Source organism: Leguminivora glycinivorella, chromosome 23 (assembly GCF_023078275.1).
Source record: "Leguminivora glycinivorella isolate SPB_JAAS2020 chromosome 23, LegGlyc_1.1, whole genome shotgun sequence".
NCBI lineage: Eukaryota > Metazoa > Arthropoda > Insecta > Lepidoptera > Tortricidae > Leguminivora > Leguminivora glycinivorella.
This window is the reverse complement of record NC_062993.1, coordinates 2,692,027-2,708,553: the sequence shown is the minus strand read 5'-3', so window position 1 is coordinate 2,708,553 and position 16,527 is coordinate 2,692,027. Positions and strand designations below refer to the sequence as shown.

General features: G+C 37.9%; 1 protein-coding gene across 3 annotated transcripts in view; it reads left to right on the top strand.

Moving 5' to 3' along the window:
- Positions 1-16,475, top strand: part of LOC125238264 (complexin) — a 618,857-nt gene extending 602,382 nt beyond the window's left edge. For all 3 annotated transcript variants that reach the window (XM_048145543.1, XM_048145542.1, XM_048145544.1), the window contains 2 exons: positions 8,813-8,945; positions 10,039-16,475. In XM_048145543.1, the coding sequence (XP_048001500.1) occupies positions 8,813-8,945; positions 10,039-10,112 (207 nt within the window). In that variant the 3' untranslated portion in view covers positions 10,113-16,475. The remainder of the gene's footprint in view (positions 1-8,812; positions 8,946-10,038) is intronic.
- The last annotated feature ends 52 nt before the right edge of the window (positions 16,476-16,527 follow it).

The window sequence follows — 16,527 nt, the reverse complement described above, 5'->3', positions numbered from 1 at the left end:
TTTATCATGATTCCAAAAAGCAACGGTCCAAGTATCGAACCCTGGCTAACACCAGAGCGAGTGTGAAAGGTTTTAGATACGAAACAGCCGTGTTGCACATACTGTTTCCTGTCAGCCAAGTAGCTCGCAAAAAATCGGAGCAGCTGTGGAGAAAACCCAATACTGCACAGCTTGGCCAACAAGACGTCATTATCTACTTGATCAAAGGCTTTTTTAAAGTCTAAGTACAACACGTCTACTTGTATGCTCTTGTCTAGGTGACTCGCTACTGAGTCAGCCAGGGTTAACAGATTAGTTTCCACTGACCGCCGAGACCTGAAACCATGTTGGGAGTCACAGAGGTAAGGCCCAATTTGGTGGGCAAGAAGTCGATTTATAGTAGACTCAAAGACTTTGGCCACCGACGAGAGGATAGCAATAGGTCGATGATCCTCAACCAGGGTGTTATTGCCAGTTTTAGGTATAGGCTTAACTCTCGTTATTTTCCATTTAGTTGGATACTGCCCGGTACTTAAGACCAAGTTGAAAATGTGCATCATAGGTGCCAAAAGCCACTCTTTGCAACCTTTTAAAATAAAAGCAGGGAGATTGCCATAAGTATAGCTTTAGTTTTTATCTTTACTTCTGGTTCAAGAGATTTCAAATTGACACGGAAGTTCCTTAGAGGAGCACTAAGAAAGGATTTTTCAAAGTTCACCTCCTAGCATGATAATTTGACAGGGGCAAGGACAGGGCCAGGGCCAGGGACAGGGACAGGGACAGGGACAGGGACAGGGACAGGGACAGGGACAGGGACAGGAACGGGATAGGGTTAGGGTTAGGGTTAGGGTTAGGGATAGGGATAGGGATAGGGATAGGGATAGGGATAGGGATAGGGATAGGGATAGGGATAGGGATAGGGATAGGGATAGGGATAGGGATAGGGATAGGGATAGGGATAGGGATAGGGATAGGGATAGGGATAGGGATAGGGACAGGGACAGGGACAGGGACAGGGACAGGGACAGGGACAGGGACAGGGACAGGGACAGGGACAGGGACAGGGACAGGGACAGGGACAGGGACAGGGACAGGGACAGGGACAGGGACAGGGACAGGGACAGGGACAGGGATAGGGATAGGGATAGGGATAGGGATAGGGATAGGGATAGGGATAGGGATAGGGATAGGGATAGGGATAGGGATAGAAATAGGGAAAGGGATAGAAATAGGGGACGGGAACGGGGATAGGAATAGGGGAGGGACGGGACGGGACGGGGACGGGGACGGGGACAAAGATAGAGATAGGGACGGGGATAAGAATAGGGATTGGGGTCGGAATAATCGGTCGGCAATCGATATCTAGGCAGTGTAAAATGCAGGTGGCTCAGTGGGAAGGGATAGGTAAGTAGGCATCGGCGAGTATCCTGCTTCCGTAATAACTATTACATTCAATGCGCTGTAAGAAGATCGTTGTTTTACTTGCCTTTGGTTTACGTTTGCAATAAGTATAAGCAAAATGGAAAAATTTGTAAGCGATAATGCAAGGAAGTACTTTTTACCCTACCGACCATAGCGTCGAGATACTTGCTATGTGGGTCGTATGAAGTTTCCCCAGTATAAATATTTATATAGGTAAAATACATACATATTCGTACCTACTACCTACGCTGTGGTCGCTGTGTAACAATTCTACAATCATTGCAAAAATTTCTTTAAAAACAATAGTAATATGTGTAAGGTACAGTCAGCCAAAACCGGACCGTACAGCAAATAGATCAGTTACAATGGCCCCCCCCAGTCGAGAATTGCCCCGCTTTACCTTAATCGAAATAATCGCGGACAGATGTACCTACAAAGAAACCTACGGATCCATATGAAAATATTATTTTTTGTAAACGTTTCAATAAGAATACTTTTATTACGCGGGCGAAGCCGCGGGTAAAAGCTAGTAGAAACAATAATTATGGGTCTTGTAACTTCATAAATCTCCGTCCGTCTCTTGTCCCCTTAAAAAAAATCCATCGAGAGAAAAAAAAATATAAAGCTACACTACGAGCGAGTGAAACTGAATACTCAATTCCGATTCCATAGTTTTATTCTATGAGTATCGCTCTAGCTGAAGACAATATTTTGTATATTAGACTTTATTTCATTTTACATGAAAAATAAACCTTTTTCTTTTTGGTCTTTGTATTACATTTACTTTACCCCTGTAATGTTGATAAATAAACTTAGCAATAAAACTTGAAAAAAAGATTATAAAGTATAGGTATTCTAATATATCAAAAACTCATAGTACAAGCTCTTAAAGTGCAGGCCATTGATGTCTCGCCCGTAATGTCATTAAAAGCTTTCACGCAGTAATTAAAGCGGAGTGACGGCATGAGGCGCTTTGAGCGCTGTTGTTAAACGTTTTTATGACTGTACTTATGTAACTTTGTGTATGAGACATTGTTAAATGTTGTATAAAGCATAGTAAGTTGTATTGATTACTGGGTTCCCTCTATTTGGCATAACTTTAATTGTCCGAAACGATTTTCGCATAACAGACTTCGCATAATCGATTTTCGCCGAATGTTAATTTGGCAGAAAACTTATTTGTCATAATCGAAAATAATACGAATAACACATTCTCCGAAAATAAGTTCGCATAATTCTGTTTACGCCGATTGTTTTTATGAATAAAATTAATTCGCATAATTGTATTTGGCATATTTCTTAAAATCAGAATATCCACCCATACTAAATGCTGTTAAGAGAGTCGGTTTGGTTAGGTTAGAACTGCGACCTCAACAAATAAAACATTTTGTCAAGAATTTCGGTTAGGTTAGGTTAGAACTGCAACATTAATATAGTAGTATTACCTATGATAAAAATTCTGCGTAGTAAATTTCCACTAAACCATGTTATGCAGAAATAATTTATGCATAAAAACCATTCGGCGAATAACCTTTACGCATGAAATATATTCGGACAAACAAAAATATGCCTAGACAAATTATGCGTAACTATACTATGCCATAACAGATTATGCGAAAGGTGAATTATGCCAATATAGATTATGCCAAAAAGAATTCTCGATTGAAAAATTATGCCAAAACAAGGGGAACCTTGATTACTAGCTACCCCGGCTTAGCCGTAAAACCACAGTGTTTTCAGTCAAAGGAAGTAGTAAATCCGATTTACTTAGGATGTTTAGGAAACTCAACGATAGAGGCCGTGAAAACCAATTATATGCCGTAGTGCAAGTTGTTCGCTATTCAATATACTCTATGCGTAAAACTAAGCAGTGGGTACCTAAAGCAAGATTTCTTTAAACAATAGACATATTATGCTATCGTAGAATTTTGTCTAGTAAGAGAGACAATTTCATCACCTTAGTTTGTTATATCTCAAACGGCTTCGATACGTTTCTGAGTATTTTCTGACTTTCTATTTCAATCAAATTAAACAAAATCATAATTAATTATATATCTAAAACTTCCTCTACAATCACTCCTTTTACCTTCACGATTTCACACATTATTAAAATTTCAAACGGGACTTATTCTCATATAAGTCTGTTTCGAGACCACGGGGACAACGCCATCCTTTAACCCCCGTTTGCAATTTTAAAACTCCAATACCATTAACAGATCCTGCCTATGCCTACTTGATATCTATCTACACACTACTGAATGCTCAGTTCTAGAAGATCAAAAAATCTATAAAAAACTTCCCACACAATCTAATACCGGTAAGATTAAATATCATGTTCATTTTATAAGGCCCGGCACAATTAAAATTGTCTTAGCCTCGTGGGCCTTGTTACTGGAGTAATGAGATCCCTGGGGAGTGGAGCAATCGGATTAAAAAAGACTACTTCGGGACAGTTCCATTTTTAATATGGCTCATTGAGCTTTACTTTGGCGGTTATTATATTTTAAGACTTAGTGGTTTTTAGAATTATTTCTCATTTTAAAAGGCTGGCTAAATAGGCAAATTTATTATGATTTTGCCGTCATGTTGTTCAGCAGTTGCGTTTAATAATAAAATTTGTAATAGCTGCATACAGTAGGTATGTTTCCAATGTTACCTGGTTACCACCATGCGGGCATGTATTAAAACTGATAGTCATTTTTTATATGGGATACGAGGCAAGCGAGCAGACAGGTCGCCTGATGGTAAGCGATCACTGCCGCCCATGGACACCCGAAACACCAGAAGTGTTGGAGGTGCGTTGCCGGCCTTTAAGATGAGTGTACGCTCTTTTCTTGAAGGTTTGAAGGTCGTATTGGTCCAGAAATACCGCAGACGACAATTCATTCCACAATTTAGCTTTGCGAAGCAGGAAGTTTCTGGAGAAATGCACAGTTGAGGACTGCCAGCCATCTGAATGATGGAGATGGAAATTATAATCTATTAGCCATTGTATATCCACCTATTGTCAATTAAAATAAAGGCGACAGCTGGTAACTAGAGCAACTAAAAGCAACTGAGTGGTTACGTATACTAAAAAATCATCGTTATTTAAATTAACTGCACAGTTACATTTCCCAAATCCGCATACCTATTCAGTGTAGGCATAGATTAAATATAAGAAGATCATACCATCCCATACATTAAAATGCGACCGCCTAAGAACGCGCATACACTACACCACAGATAAATGCCTTGTTGCCATCGATTATTTGTAGATTGGCGTTAAGTGTTACTTTTGAGCCATAAATCTATGTCAAAAGTGACACTTAACGCCATCTACAAGTATAATAAAAAGCTACAAGACATTTTTTTGTGGCGCCATCTATGTGTGGTGCAGTGTAAGCGAGTGCTTAGGCGGTCGCATTTTAATGTATGGGATAGTATGACCTTCTTATATAATTAATCTATGGTGTAGATACTTCCTAGTTCATATATTTCGGACCGAACGCAATAGTTTGACAATACGTTTCTGTAGTTCTTGTTAAATTCCAATTGCATCATTTCAATGTGATTGTTATCTTCAGAAAGGGATATGTAATAGCAGAAAAGGATCTAACATTTCCCCGATTGCACTACTTTATACACTATGACGTAAACCTTTGAGCTTTTCCTCGGGGAAATTAGGGCAATACGGGCGCAGCGGCGCAAGTACTAATTCAGCCAATTTCATCGATACACTCAGATATTGAACTTTAGCTTCTATTCCAAATGGATTCCCAAAACGAATTCTGACTGCTTTTTCTACTAGCCTTTATTTTTTAATATGAACTAGTAATATCGAACTTCAACTTCTGTTCAAAATGTCATAGATTCCTAAAACAATTTATTACTCTGCCTTGGGCTTTATTTTTACTAGAAAAGACTAATTTATCCAATTTCATCGATACACTTAGATATCGAACTTCAGCTTCTGTTCCAAATGTCATAGATTCCCAAAACGAATTCTTCCTGCCTTTGCTGGTAGTTGGGCTTTATACTCTGTCAAACAAGTCTGTCAGTAAATAAGAACAAAGAAAACTATATGCATCCTTTTCTTTAGGGTGCTAGAGAAAAGGATACCTATAGTTTTCTTTGTTCTTATTTACTGACAGACTTGTTTGACAGAGATTATTTCTACATGAAACTAATTTCAACCAATTTCGTTACACGAATATCAAACTTCAACTTCTATTCGAAATGAATTCCCACGATTTCTTACTGCAATTTTTATTTCTTTATTTATTTAAGGTCCTTCAAGCAACTGAGGTAATTTTGCTATCAGTTGGGCTTTATATTCTAACTTAACTTACATTACTATGTTACACTACACGGAATTACTCTTTACTAGAAACGCTGAGATCGGTGTATTAAATTATTTATAGAGGTAGGATATTAACTATAAAGTTATCAAGTACGATAAAATACATAGTTGCTATTTTATCGTTTATCGAATCATGCTCTAACATAAATTAACACTGCAACAAAATATTTGCAACTGAAAATACATTGAAATTGACTTTACCTAAAAATTAAGTTAGTGTATTTTTTTTATTTTAATCAGGCACAACAACGATTTCGGAAAACTGTTTTTAAAGTATAAAATTTTTTTTTAACGCATTTTCCCAATCTAGAGGAACACAAACTTGTCTTAGTGCGTTTTCACATCCGATATCGGAAAACGAAAACGACTTACCATCTATTACTCTAGTAATTTATTGAAATAGTTTATTTAACAGCATGCAATTTTTTTGATACTCAAAATATATCTATTTTTTTTTTCAAAAGTCTTATTTAATTACAATCCAAAATTCTTTTCTCCCATAGTTGGGGCCCCTTGTCACCAACTCACCAAAATGCAAGCGGAAGTGCAAATGTAAACAGGTCAGCTGTTCCAAATAGAATAAAGTTACGATTTCACACTTGAACTACAATTTAAAAACACTAAAAAGCATATTTACATAATAGGCGAGACGACTAAAAAAAACTAATTAGTCCGTCAGTTAGATTATCAAAGAATTTTAGACACGTATTTTTTTCTTCTTTCTCGTAAACGAAAAATGACGACGGTACATAACTGTGCGTTGAAGTTTCGCGTGACGTCACGCCTAGGTACAATTTTTACTTAGAAGTGACGTCACAAGCCCCCACTCCGGAACTTTGATGCTCTATATCTTTGTATTTTTTCATTACTTAGGAAAAGCGAAAAATATGTGTTAGGTATTTTTGGACGATCTAACTGACAGACTAAACAGAATGCCATTTTTTTATGTAGTCGTCATACTTATTATATAAGAAACTGAGACTAAACTTAAAAGCTAGCTTTTATCTAAAATAGGCCCTTAAGGCACTGCACCAACGATTCATTAGATTTTTTTCGGATAGGTAGGTAACTATAAAACAAAAATGAATATTTAGTTAAATATTTCTTAATAATTGCTTCAACAATGATAAATGATAAAGGAATATGATATTTCAGTTCTGCGATATTTTTATATGAATATTATTCCCTAACCGCAGTCGTATAAGTACACTCGTATGACAATAATATTATTGTCATACGAGTATACGTGTGCTTATCAATTGCAAGGGGAAACCATAAATAATTTAAAATTCGACACACAAATCATCCTCCTTGCGTTATCCCGGCATTTGCCACGGCTCATGGGAGCCTGGGGTCCGCTTTGACAACTAATCCCAAGATTTGGCGTAGGCACTAGTTTTTACGAAAGCGACTGCCATCAGACCTTCCAACCCGAAGGGTAAACTAGACCTTGTTGGAATTAGTCCGGTTTCCTCACGATGTTTTCCTTCACCGAAAAGCGACTAGCAAATATCAAATGACATTTCGCACATAAATTCCGAAAAACTCATTGGTGCGAGCCAATGATTCGACACACAAATATCAAACATAAAGATCTCCGTATTTGCGTCCATTCAATCATTACCTAACATAATAAGTAACATAGTATTTCGAGCGCTAAAGAGAGTGCCTAAACTTAGTGTAGGAGATCCGAGTCTAAGGGCTCGTCGTGCTGTCCGGGTGCGTAACATAATGAATACAAACTTTTGGCATATTCTCAATTTACAAACGCTCAAAAAGTATACTTTTTTTATGTATAATGCACAAAAGGTATAATTTCAATTTGTATAAGATACAAATAATATAACATACAATATACATACTACCGTATACTATAATATACATATTAACTAATTACATTTACTATATCTTTAATAATATATAAATATTAAAAAATATAACAACATGTCACATAAATCACAAAATTAGGTTGGGAACCCCACAGAAACGAACCCTGTCAAAAAAGTAGGTTTAGGTTAGGTTTGAACTGTGACCCCACAGAAAGGAATCTTGTCAAAAAAGTAGGTTTAGGTTAGGTTTGAACTGTGACCCCACAGAAACGAATCCTGTCAAAAAAGTAGGTTTAGGTTAGGTTTGAACTGTGACCCCACAGAAACTAATCCTGTCACAATAGTAAGTTTAGGTTAGGTTTGAACTGTGACCCCACAGAAACGAATCCTGTCAAAAAAGTAGGTTTAGGTTAGGTTTGAACTGTGACCCCACAGAAACGAATCCTGTCATAAAAGTAGGTTTAGGTTAGGTTTGAACTGTGACCCCACAGAAACGAATCCTGTCACAATAGTAGGTTTAGGTTAGATTTGAACTGTGACCCCACAGAAACGAATCTTGTCAAAAAAGTAGGTTTAGGTTAGGTTTGAACTGTGACCCCCACAGAAACGAATCCTGTCAAAAAAGTAGGTTTAGGTTAGGTTTGAACTGTGGCCCCACAGAAACGAATCCTGTCAAAAAAGTAGGTTTAGGTTAGGTTTGAACTGTGACCCCCACAGAAACTAATCCTGTCACGATAGTAGGTTTAGGTTAGATTTGAATTGTGACCCCACAGAAACGAATCCTGTCAAAAGAGCGAGGAGCGAGAGAGAGAAAACAGCAGGCGCTTATATCACCTGTATGGTATTCGTTTTGTATATTCTATTACTTCAACGTTATACCACATTATACTTATAGGAAACAATATTATATGTAACAAACATTATATAATTTTAATTTATGCTATCTAAAATTATATATAACAGCAATTATACTAATTGAACTTTATACCATACAAAATTATACAAATTGAAATTATACCTTCTACCGAATATACCATACGTTTGTATCCGTTCTATTACTTACCCGTGCTGTCCACCCTTTGCAGCGTCGAATCAGGACACTTGTATAAGCTTCAATTATTTCACATGCACGCCGAACATCCCGCGCCGCGACACGACCAATGTGAACGTGCACTCAGGCCTTACACCTAAGATTCCAAAGTCAAAAACTGTACCTAAAGTTGTCTATTTCTTTTTCCAGTACAAAATCCCGAAGAAGGAGGAGGTGGTGGAGCAGCAGCAGCAGGAGCCCGACAACCCCCTCATGAGGAAGAAGAAGACTCCCGAGGAGCTCGCGGCCGAGGCTGAGCTAGAAGACCAGGATGAATTTACTAGTGAGTACCCTCAGAGCAGAAGAATAGTAGCAAAAACATATCTAGAAGACCAAGAATCAAGATACTAGTCGCGAGTTTCCCAATCTTCAAGAAGGAGACAGAAAAACAGGAGCCCAAAAACCAGGGACAAGCATCTAAAACCTAAACCGCACAACGATCGATCTAGTAGTAAGTTATCCCCAGGGATACAAAGCTCCTTCAAAAGCTCTTACCACGCTTTTTTAAGCGACGGCGACGCTTCTGGGCTTCCTCCGATTCAATTCAATTGCTTGCAATTCATTCTCGATTCATCGTAGCCAAGAGTGACCAAGACGTTAGGAACCACAGCTTCCATCCGTAGTCAGTGAGTATCCTCATTAGTTCACAATATCCAAAAGAACCAGACCAGGATGAATTTACTAGTCAGTACATGGTGAGTGGTGGTGGCTTTACACAAAGAACATTAGACAGTATCCACTATACAACGTTCCTAATAACCAACTATACAATGTTCCCAAGATATAAAACACCAAAGACCCTTCTCCAGAGCTAATGCTGCAGAATGAATGGACTATAGTTGCTTACTAGTGAAGGGGATCGAAGCGTCTTACCTTCCGATACCAAAGACTGGCTTGATTCTCTGTCCAAAACTGTTTCTGTCTTGTGGTAACTCTACCTAGGGACCTACTTACCTGCATCAGGGTTAGCACATGATTGCCGCGAGAGTATGTCGCCGCGAGATAGATTACCCGTCCTTATGTCATTAATGCGGCATACTCTCGCGGCAATCATGTGCTAGGCCTACTGGGGCGTTCGGATGGTATAGGTTCATGTATTTTCTTTTGGTGCTACAGAGCCCTGATTTAGATACAATCCCAAAGACATTTAAAAGGTATAAAAGGCCATCACGAGATAGTGATGGCACTATTTCATTAGCAAATTCAGCCTCATGGCCAGAAGCGCCGTTGAAGGCATGGGCCTTCAACGGCGCTTCTGGCCATGAGGCTGAAGTGATCCATTCAAATTAAACCGGACCGTGTAAAGGGCGTCCGAAGGTTTCACTTTACTGTTTTTAATTACAAAGTTGCTAATATATTTTGTTTTGCTGTTTCAGAATTGAAAAACACCATCGAAACGCAAGTTAACGAACTAAAGTCGCAGATCGAGAGTAAGTGCGTGATGCAGTGAGCGCGCAGCGCTGGCGCCGGCGACAAGATGGCCGCACCGCAATGGCCGCCGCCGCAAGGCGCCACGTTTATTATTATATTAACCGAATACATGATGTAGCTGTGCTAAGGTCACTGTTACGATGTCTCACCCAAACACATCTCCCTCCCGCCCAGGACGATTTCGTTCGGATAATCATTCGCGCTCAAATTCGTAGGAGAGATTCGAATTCTAAATTTTTTCGGAACGTAGTTGGCTAGAGGCGCGTTGGTGCTTGATAATAAGCAATAATATTTTTATACATTCATAAAAGTTAATGTGAGCCCTCGATCAACCGATATGTACTTAAAGCGCGTTCCAGCAAGGTCAAAAAGTCATTGCCGCGGCGGCGCTCGTGCGTAAGCGTGCGTGCCGCGCGCGACCGTGCGTGCGTGCGTGCGCGCGCGTGCACGCCCCGCGTCGCGGCGGCTCGTGTGAAATGTGAAACATACCAGTTTTATATGTTGACGCTTGTGATATATTGTTATTTAAGTGTAAAGAGGAAATAATATAAATACAACTAGACGAAACGGTGTATTATTATTAAAGAGGGAAATATATAATATAGGAAGACTTAGCACGCGTGTAGTTCTTTCAATACTCGACTGTGTTTACGATACTTCTCTCTCTCTGCCAGCGGCTACATTGAAATAACAATGTATTAGTCTTTACGAATATTTGTTTCATCCAAATTCCCCGGCCCCGACGGGCCTGCTACTTGGACTCCTTCGCGACTTGGACTATCGCCTCGACTCTCTTGCATGCGTGCTTCTGCAGTGTACTCGGTGTTGTGTCTGTGTATTCAGTTAGGTGTACCTGTAACTGACCTAGCCTTATTGTCCACATCGAACATATAGTAGGAACCGCGCGGACCGCCGCCCCTGTCCATTTTGTTCTGCATGCCTTTAATATAAGATCGATGTTCGTTTAGAGTAATGTAAAGTTGTAGATATCAGACCTCCACTTCGCGTTTATGTTCGCACGCGACGGTCGAACCTAATGTTTTATCGATGTTTTAATGCTTAGGGATATAATGTTACGTAGTGAGAGCGAATTCTTCGAGCGATCTTGCCCTTTGGAGCGACATGCGAGCGAAGTAGGACCGAGAATGACACAGAGCCGGTTGTTCGGACAATTATCTCCACGTCTAACGCTGCAAATGCAAAAGATTTGTTATCGTCAAAAGCTGTGATATATAAATAATAAACAAACGCTAGGCCGACGCCGGCGCCGAGCGGGACACTCGTCTGGTTAGCTTCTTCCACTTCCATCACGCATACCGGTCTGTCTTCTGGACTATCAACTCTTCGCATCGATCAGCACATCATGTATTTCCACTGACAGCGTTCATCTTCTAACATCACGCTTTAGATCTAAACTATCATTTCTTTCTACTTCCTTTCTGCGTTTGATTTAAGTACCTATACTGTATTCTGGTCAATTATATCCTACCTTCAATATCTATTGCGAAATCAGAAACTATTCAATATACACACACATGTAAATATTAAAATACAACAATAATTTCTGATTGTTTATCGAGAATGCTACTCTATTTTCTGATGTATAAGAATCGATATTTTCTCGCACTCTACTGCACACATATGTATATTTTCATAGCTTGTTTGGATAGGACCTAATTTTGAGCACGCATAGTCATAGCTCTTGCAACATGAACATGAACCATATAGTCCCGATGAATACATCTCTCGGACTAGTGATGGGCACCGCTTCTGGGCTCCCGTCCACTCTTGCAAACATCACTCTCTATAAACTAAGGTATATCTTTGTATTTCACGTTGTATGTGTGACTAGCTTAGGTTTATCATCAGACATCAGATTTTATACAACTAAATTTAATGTCAGATAGGGAGTTCCTATATCGATAAACTCTTTTGGTGCGCTCACTGTCTAATATCTCAATTTTGCTGTTAAAATCGTATGTCTGTTTATCATATTACAACAGATAGTTCTATGTATGTGCATGGCAATCATAGTTAAAGGTTGTTTGTAGCTATTCGGAATAAACAATAATAGATATAAGATTCAGTCGAACCTGTCGATTTTGATATCATTTTGACACGACCAATGTTCCAAAGTTCACTTCTGAGCTCTCCTGTATCTTAATGTTAGTTGCCACTACTATATCAAACTATCGAGTATATATACTATATATAGTTCCCTTGTCTGTGCGTCTATCTTCGATCTAATAGTAGGTAGCTCTAGCCTGTGCCCTTCGTTGTTGATTCCCGTTTAAGTAGTGTTAGAGTTAGCAGGAGGATTATTTTGGTACGTAGACACTTGACTGTCGCTAATGTCACTAATAATGTAAAACTATTAAAATCAAATTATTTTTCCATTTTGATTTGTACTATTTTACTCTTCAAGATAGCATATGCTCAGGAAAGGACAACCTTGCAAGTCTGGATGACCTAGGGTTTATTGAAGTGAGACTTCTTATGCGAATTCTAACTCCTCATTTAAAAAAAACAACACATTACGAAGTTTTGCTTCTTCCGCGTGGAGAGACTCCGCGCATTATTTTTTTTTTATTCTAAAAATACTACTGGTTTGAAACCTAGGTCACTTTTTCTTTAGTATATGCCATCGTTTATAATGAAAATATAGGTCTGACGCGATTTGCATGAAGTTAATAGTTAAGTGTGAGCTCTTGACGTGTGAATCAGTGTCGTTCTCTCTTCAATTCGTCTTTTATTTTCTCTTTTTTTATAAATAAATATTCTATGAAATATATTCAAACGGGTCATGCACATATTTTATGTCGATATTTAAATATTTCGTTGCATAAAGAGAAGTTTTTTAACGTTTACGCCAAGCTTACAGGTTGATGAAAACTGCAGACCGCAGTCGCGTGACGTGTGCTCCCATTGGAGAAGATCCTCGTTTAGGACCAAAATATGTGACCCGTTTTAATATATTTAGCAAATCTGTGTCTAACGGAAGTTTATTTATTAAAACAAAATTATTATATTTAACGCTGCGGCTATCTGTGTGTCTGTAAAAGCTTTCAATGTTCAATGTATAGTTTATTGTAATTAGATTATATGCTTATGCGCATATTATAAAGGAATTTGGGTGATATCAAATGGTTGTTGCATTACAAGTAGGTACAATACGAGGTACCAAGTTGTTGCCTAAGATTGCAGCGGTGAGGTTATGTGTTGTTATATAACCAGGACCAGTCTGGTTGAGGATACTATACTATTTGTACATCACTGCATCGAACGTCTTACCCACTGTCTTTCAACTCGTAGTAACTAAAAACTTACATACCGATACAGCACACTCACAGATACTACTTATACCGACTCCTTTCTTTTGTATTAAAAAATATAGTGCATTTATAAAGAGGTTTATACAAGGTAGGTGTGTAGATTAGTAATAATTGTACGTTATTTATAAAAAAAAAACAAATTCCTTTTCACGCATTTTGCTACATTTAAGGCCCACATGGATTTCGACCAACATAGTTCTCAGCGATCAGTTGATAAAATAGATTGATTGATCTTATGACTTTCGTACTCAGGGTAAAATATATATTTACTATGAATAATTATTGTTGTCTATTTATATATGTTTTTTTAGATGATTTAGGTGGGAGGTATGACTTTTTGGCCTGCGAAGGCTTTCTGTCCTTGGAAGTGATAGTTTTCCTGAATTTATTCATGTTCCTACCCTGTGTAGGGTAATCTTTCACTGTTGTTCTTTCCTTAGAGGAGTTATGAAATGGTAGACTTATACGATTGAATACAAACCTTGTTACAATTTATTGATAAATTAACATATTATAGTTGAAGTAGACTAGATAGGGTCTGCCACGGGTATAGACACATTTCTAACATTTCACTGTTACTTCGTATGCCCTGCCCATTGTATTAAAGCCAAAGACCTTATTTCAAACTTTAAAAACTATTTTAAATGGCAGGTTTACTTTGGACGGGGTATATTTGAATATTTTAGCGTATTTTCCTTCGTAGTCTCTTCAACACACTCTAGTTAAAATGTTACAAATGTGTCACCTCTTTGAACACTTTAGGATCCGGTTGTTTAGTCATTTGAAACGCGTTTCTATATACCATAGACTAAATATTCAAATGAAAACTCAATCGGCAGCATTCTGTGTGTCTATGGACTGTACTTTCCCTTCTAGCGTACGTCTTTACTGCCATAGACAATTTTTCCCTTTAAAAAAGTTTATCTTTTTTTTTAACAATGAAGGCCTGGATGCTAGTCATTTTAGCCAAGTATACTTTCAATTTTTTAATGAAAAGAAACATTTAAATGTCGGTAAATACACGCTAGAGGGACGTAATACAATCTGGGATACCATAAACAAATAGTACTAGATGAATTTAGAGACAACGACACAATCGAACACACACGAGAGCTTCGACACACGCCAATATTCTTTTATCATAGATATATTATGTACGTTATATGTTCTACGTTACTCGCAGTATAGAGAGAATTTTTAAATGTAAAGAACTGATTGTAAAAGTGCCACACACATTACGCGCTTCTTTTATTCTCTATATTGTTTTTTTTTTCAGATAAAATGAGGCACAGGTAAATGGGTGGATGGTAAACTGCCACAGCGAAAGCTGATTTATTATCTGTATAGCAAAATTTTGTCCGCCTATTTTCCTATGCACTTATTTTTTTTAGAATAGTTATTCGCCAAGTTCACTGATAGAAGGTTAGTTTTTAATATTAGTGACAACTAGTGTTAAATCGCAAGTTTACCGTAACTAAAAAAAAGTGTAAAGACATGTAGTGTGCACTGTACGTCACACACACGTTCACGTAATCTGTCTATTCGACTAACAAGTTGTTTTCCTCAATGCTCCTGCTTACATGGCGACCTTGCCAGGATCGCCAGCGAGTAGCGTTGATGCAAACAACTTGTAGGTTTAACGTATGATTTATTACCTTAACCTACGGATTATATAGAGAGATTACGTGAATGTGTGTATAAAGTACAGTGCACACTACAGACAAAAAAATCTTTGATCGACCACGAGTGGTCTGGCATGTTGTATTGTTATAAAACGATTAAAGAGAGGTTAGTAGTTTATCCACGATTACATTTAACTTAGAGTTATGGTAAAACGAAAAAGGGGTTAATAATATTGTTGAAAATGTTTTTAGGTAATTGATAATTGAGCTTTTGTGGAACCGCGTTGTTGAGAATAAGTTAGGTTTTTTTGCTGTTGGCTGTACAAACTGCCAATCGTCTCTATTGTTAAGATTATTGGGGACGAACGATTCTACATAGGTACACTGTACACTCGAGTTCATAAATACGTGTACAGTCAGAAATACACCTATGAATACAGCCAAAGTGCCAAAAGTATGTACACAGGACTTTATTGCTTGTACATTAAGGTAATGTATAGGTACATATTACTTAGGCTGTATTCATAGATGTGTTGCTGATAGTACATGTCTTCACCATAACTGATCGCAATAAGATGAAAAAAATTATACATATTTATAAACTCGATCGTACATTTTCATTTTTCTCTCTCGATTTTGACACGACACTGGAACATAATTTTAATGTATTTCAATCAGAGCTACGTTCCTACGTTTAATTTGTTTCAAACATTTGATTATTAATAGAATTAGGAGCAACAAAAAAATATAAAAAAATCAGTTTTTTGCTCCCAATTTTTACAATAATCCAAAAATATCAAACGAAAGGCGTAGCTATGACTAGAACTACATTAACATACATTAAATCATGTTAACCTCCAACCTATCTGGTGTTTCGGGTGTCCTTGGGAAGCTGTGACCACTTACAATTTGTCCACTCGTTTGCTTATCTTACCTATAAAAAATTCAACTATGTCAATATCAGGTAAAAGTACCAGTGCTCGACAGTGAACCAGTAAATCGTCACTACTTTTAAAAAATCTCGTATCTCATGCTGCTTCTCAAAGTTAAAACGCAGTAAGTCTATATGCATTCCATACATATACATACTTACTACAATTTTCTTTTCATTGACAGACGAAGATACAAGTTTTTTTTTAAGTAGTGACGAGATGCCATTTTAAATCTTAAATGATTGTCAATAAATGTGACATAAGGGTGTCTTACTGGGCATTAAGGTGTCGAGCACTAGTACTTTTACCTTAGGCACTGGTCTCACTAAAATCGAGTAAGCAATGAGCAGTCGGCAATAGACATATACATAACCCGGCAACCTTCAAATCAAGAGTGAACAGTCATCTTCTGGGCGAGCGCACTCCATCGTAGGCCACGTCTTTGCTTTTGGCTAGTCTGTGGCCAAGAGTAAGCCCATTTATAATAAAAAAAAATAGAAACGAACAAAAGATACTCACTGCCGGCGACGAACTATAACCACAGAATA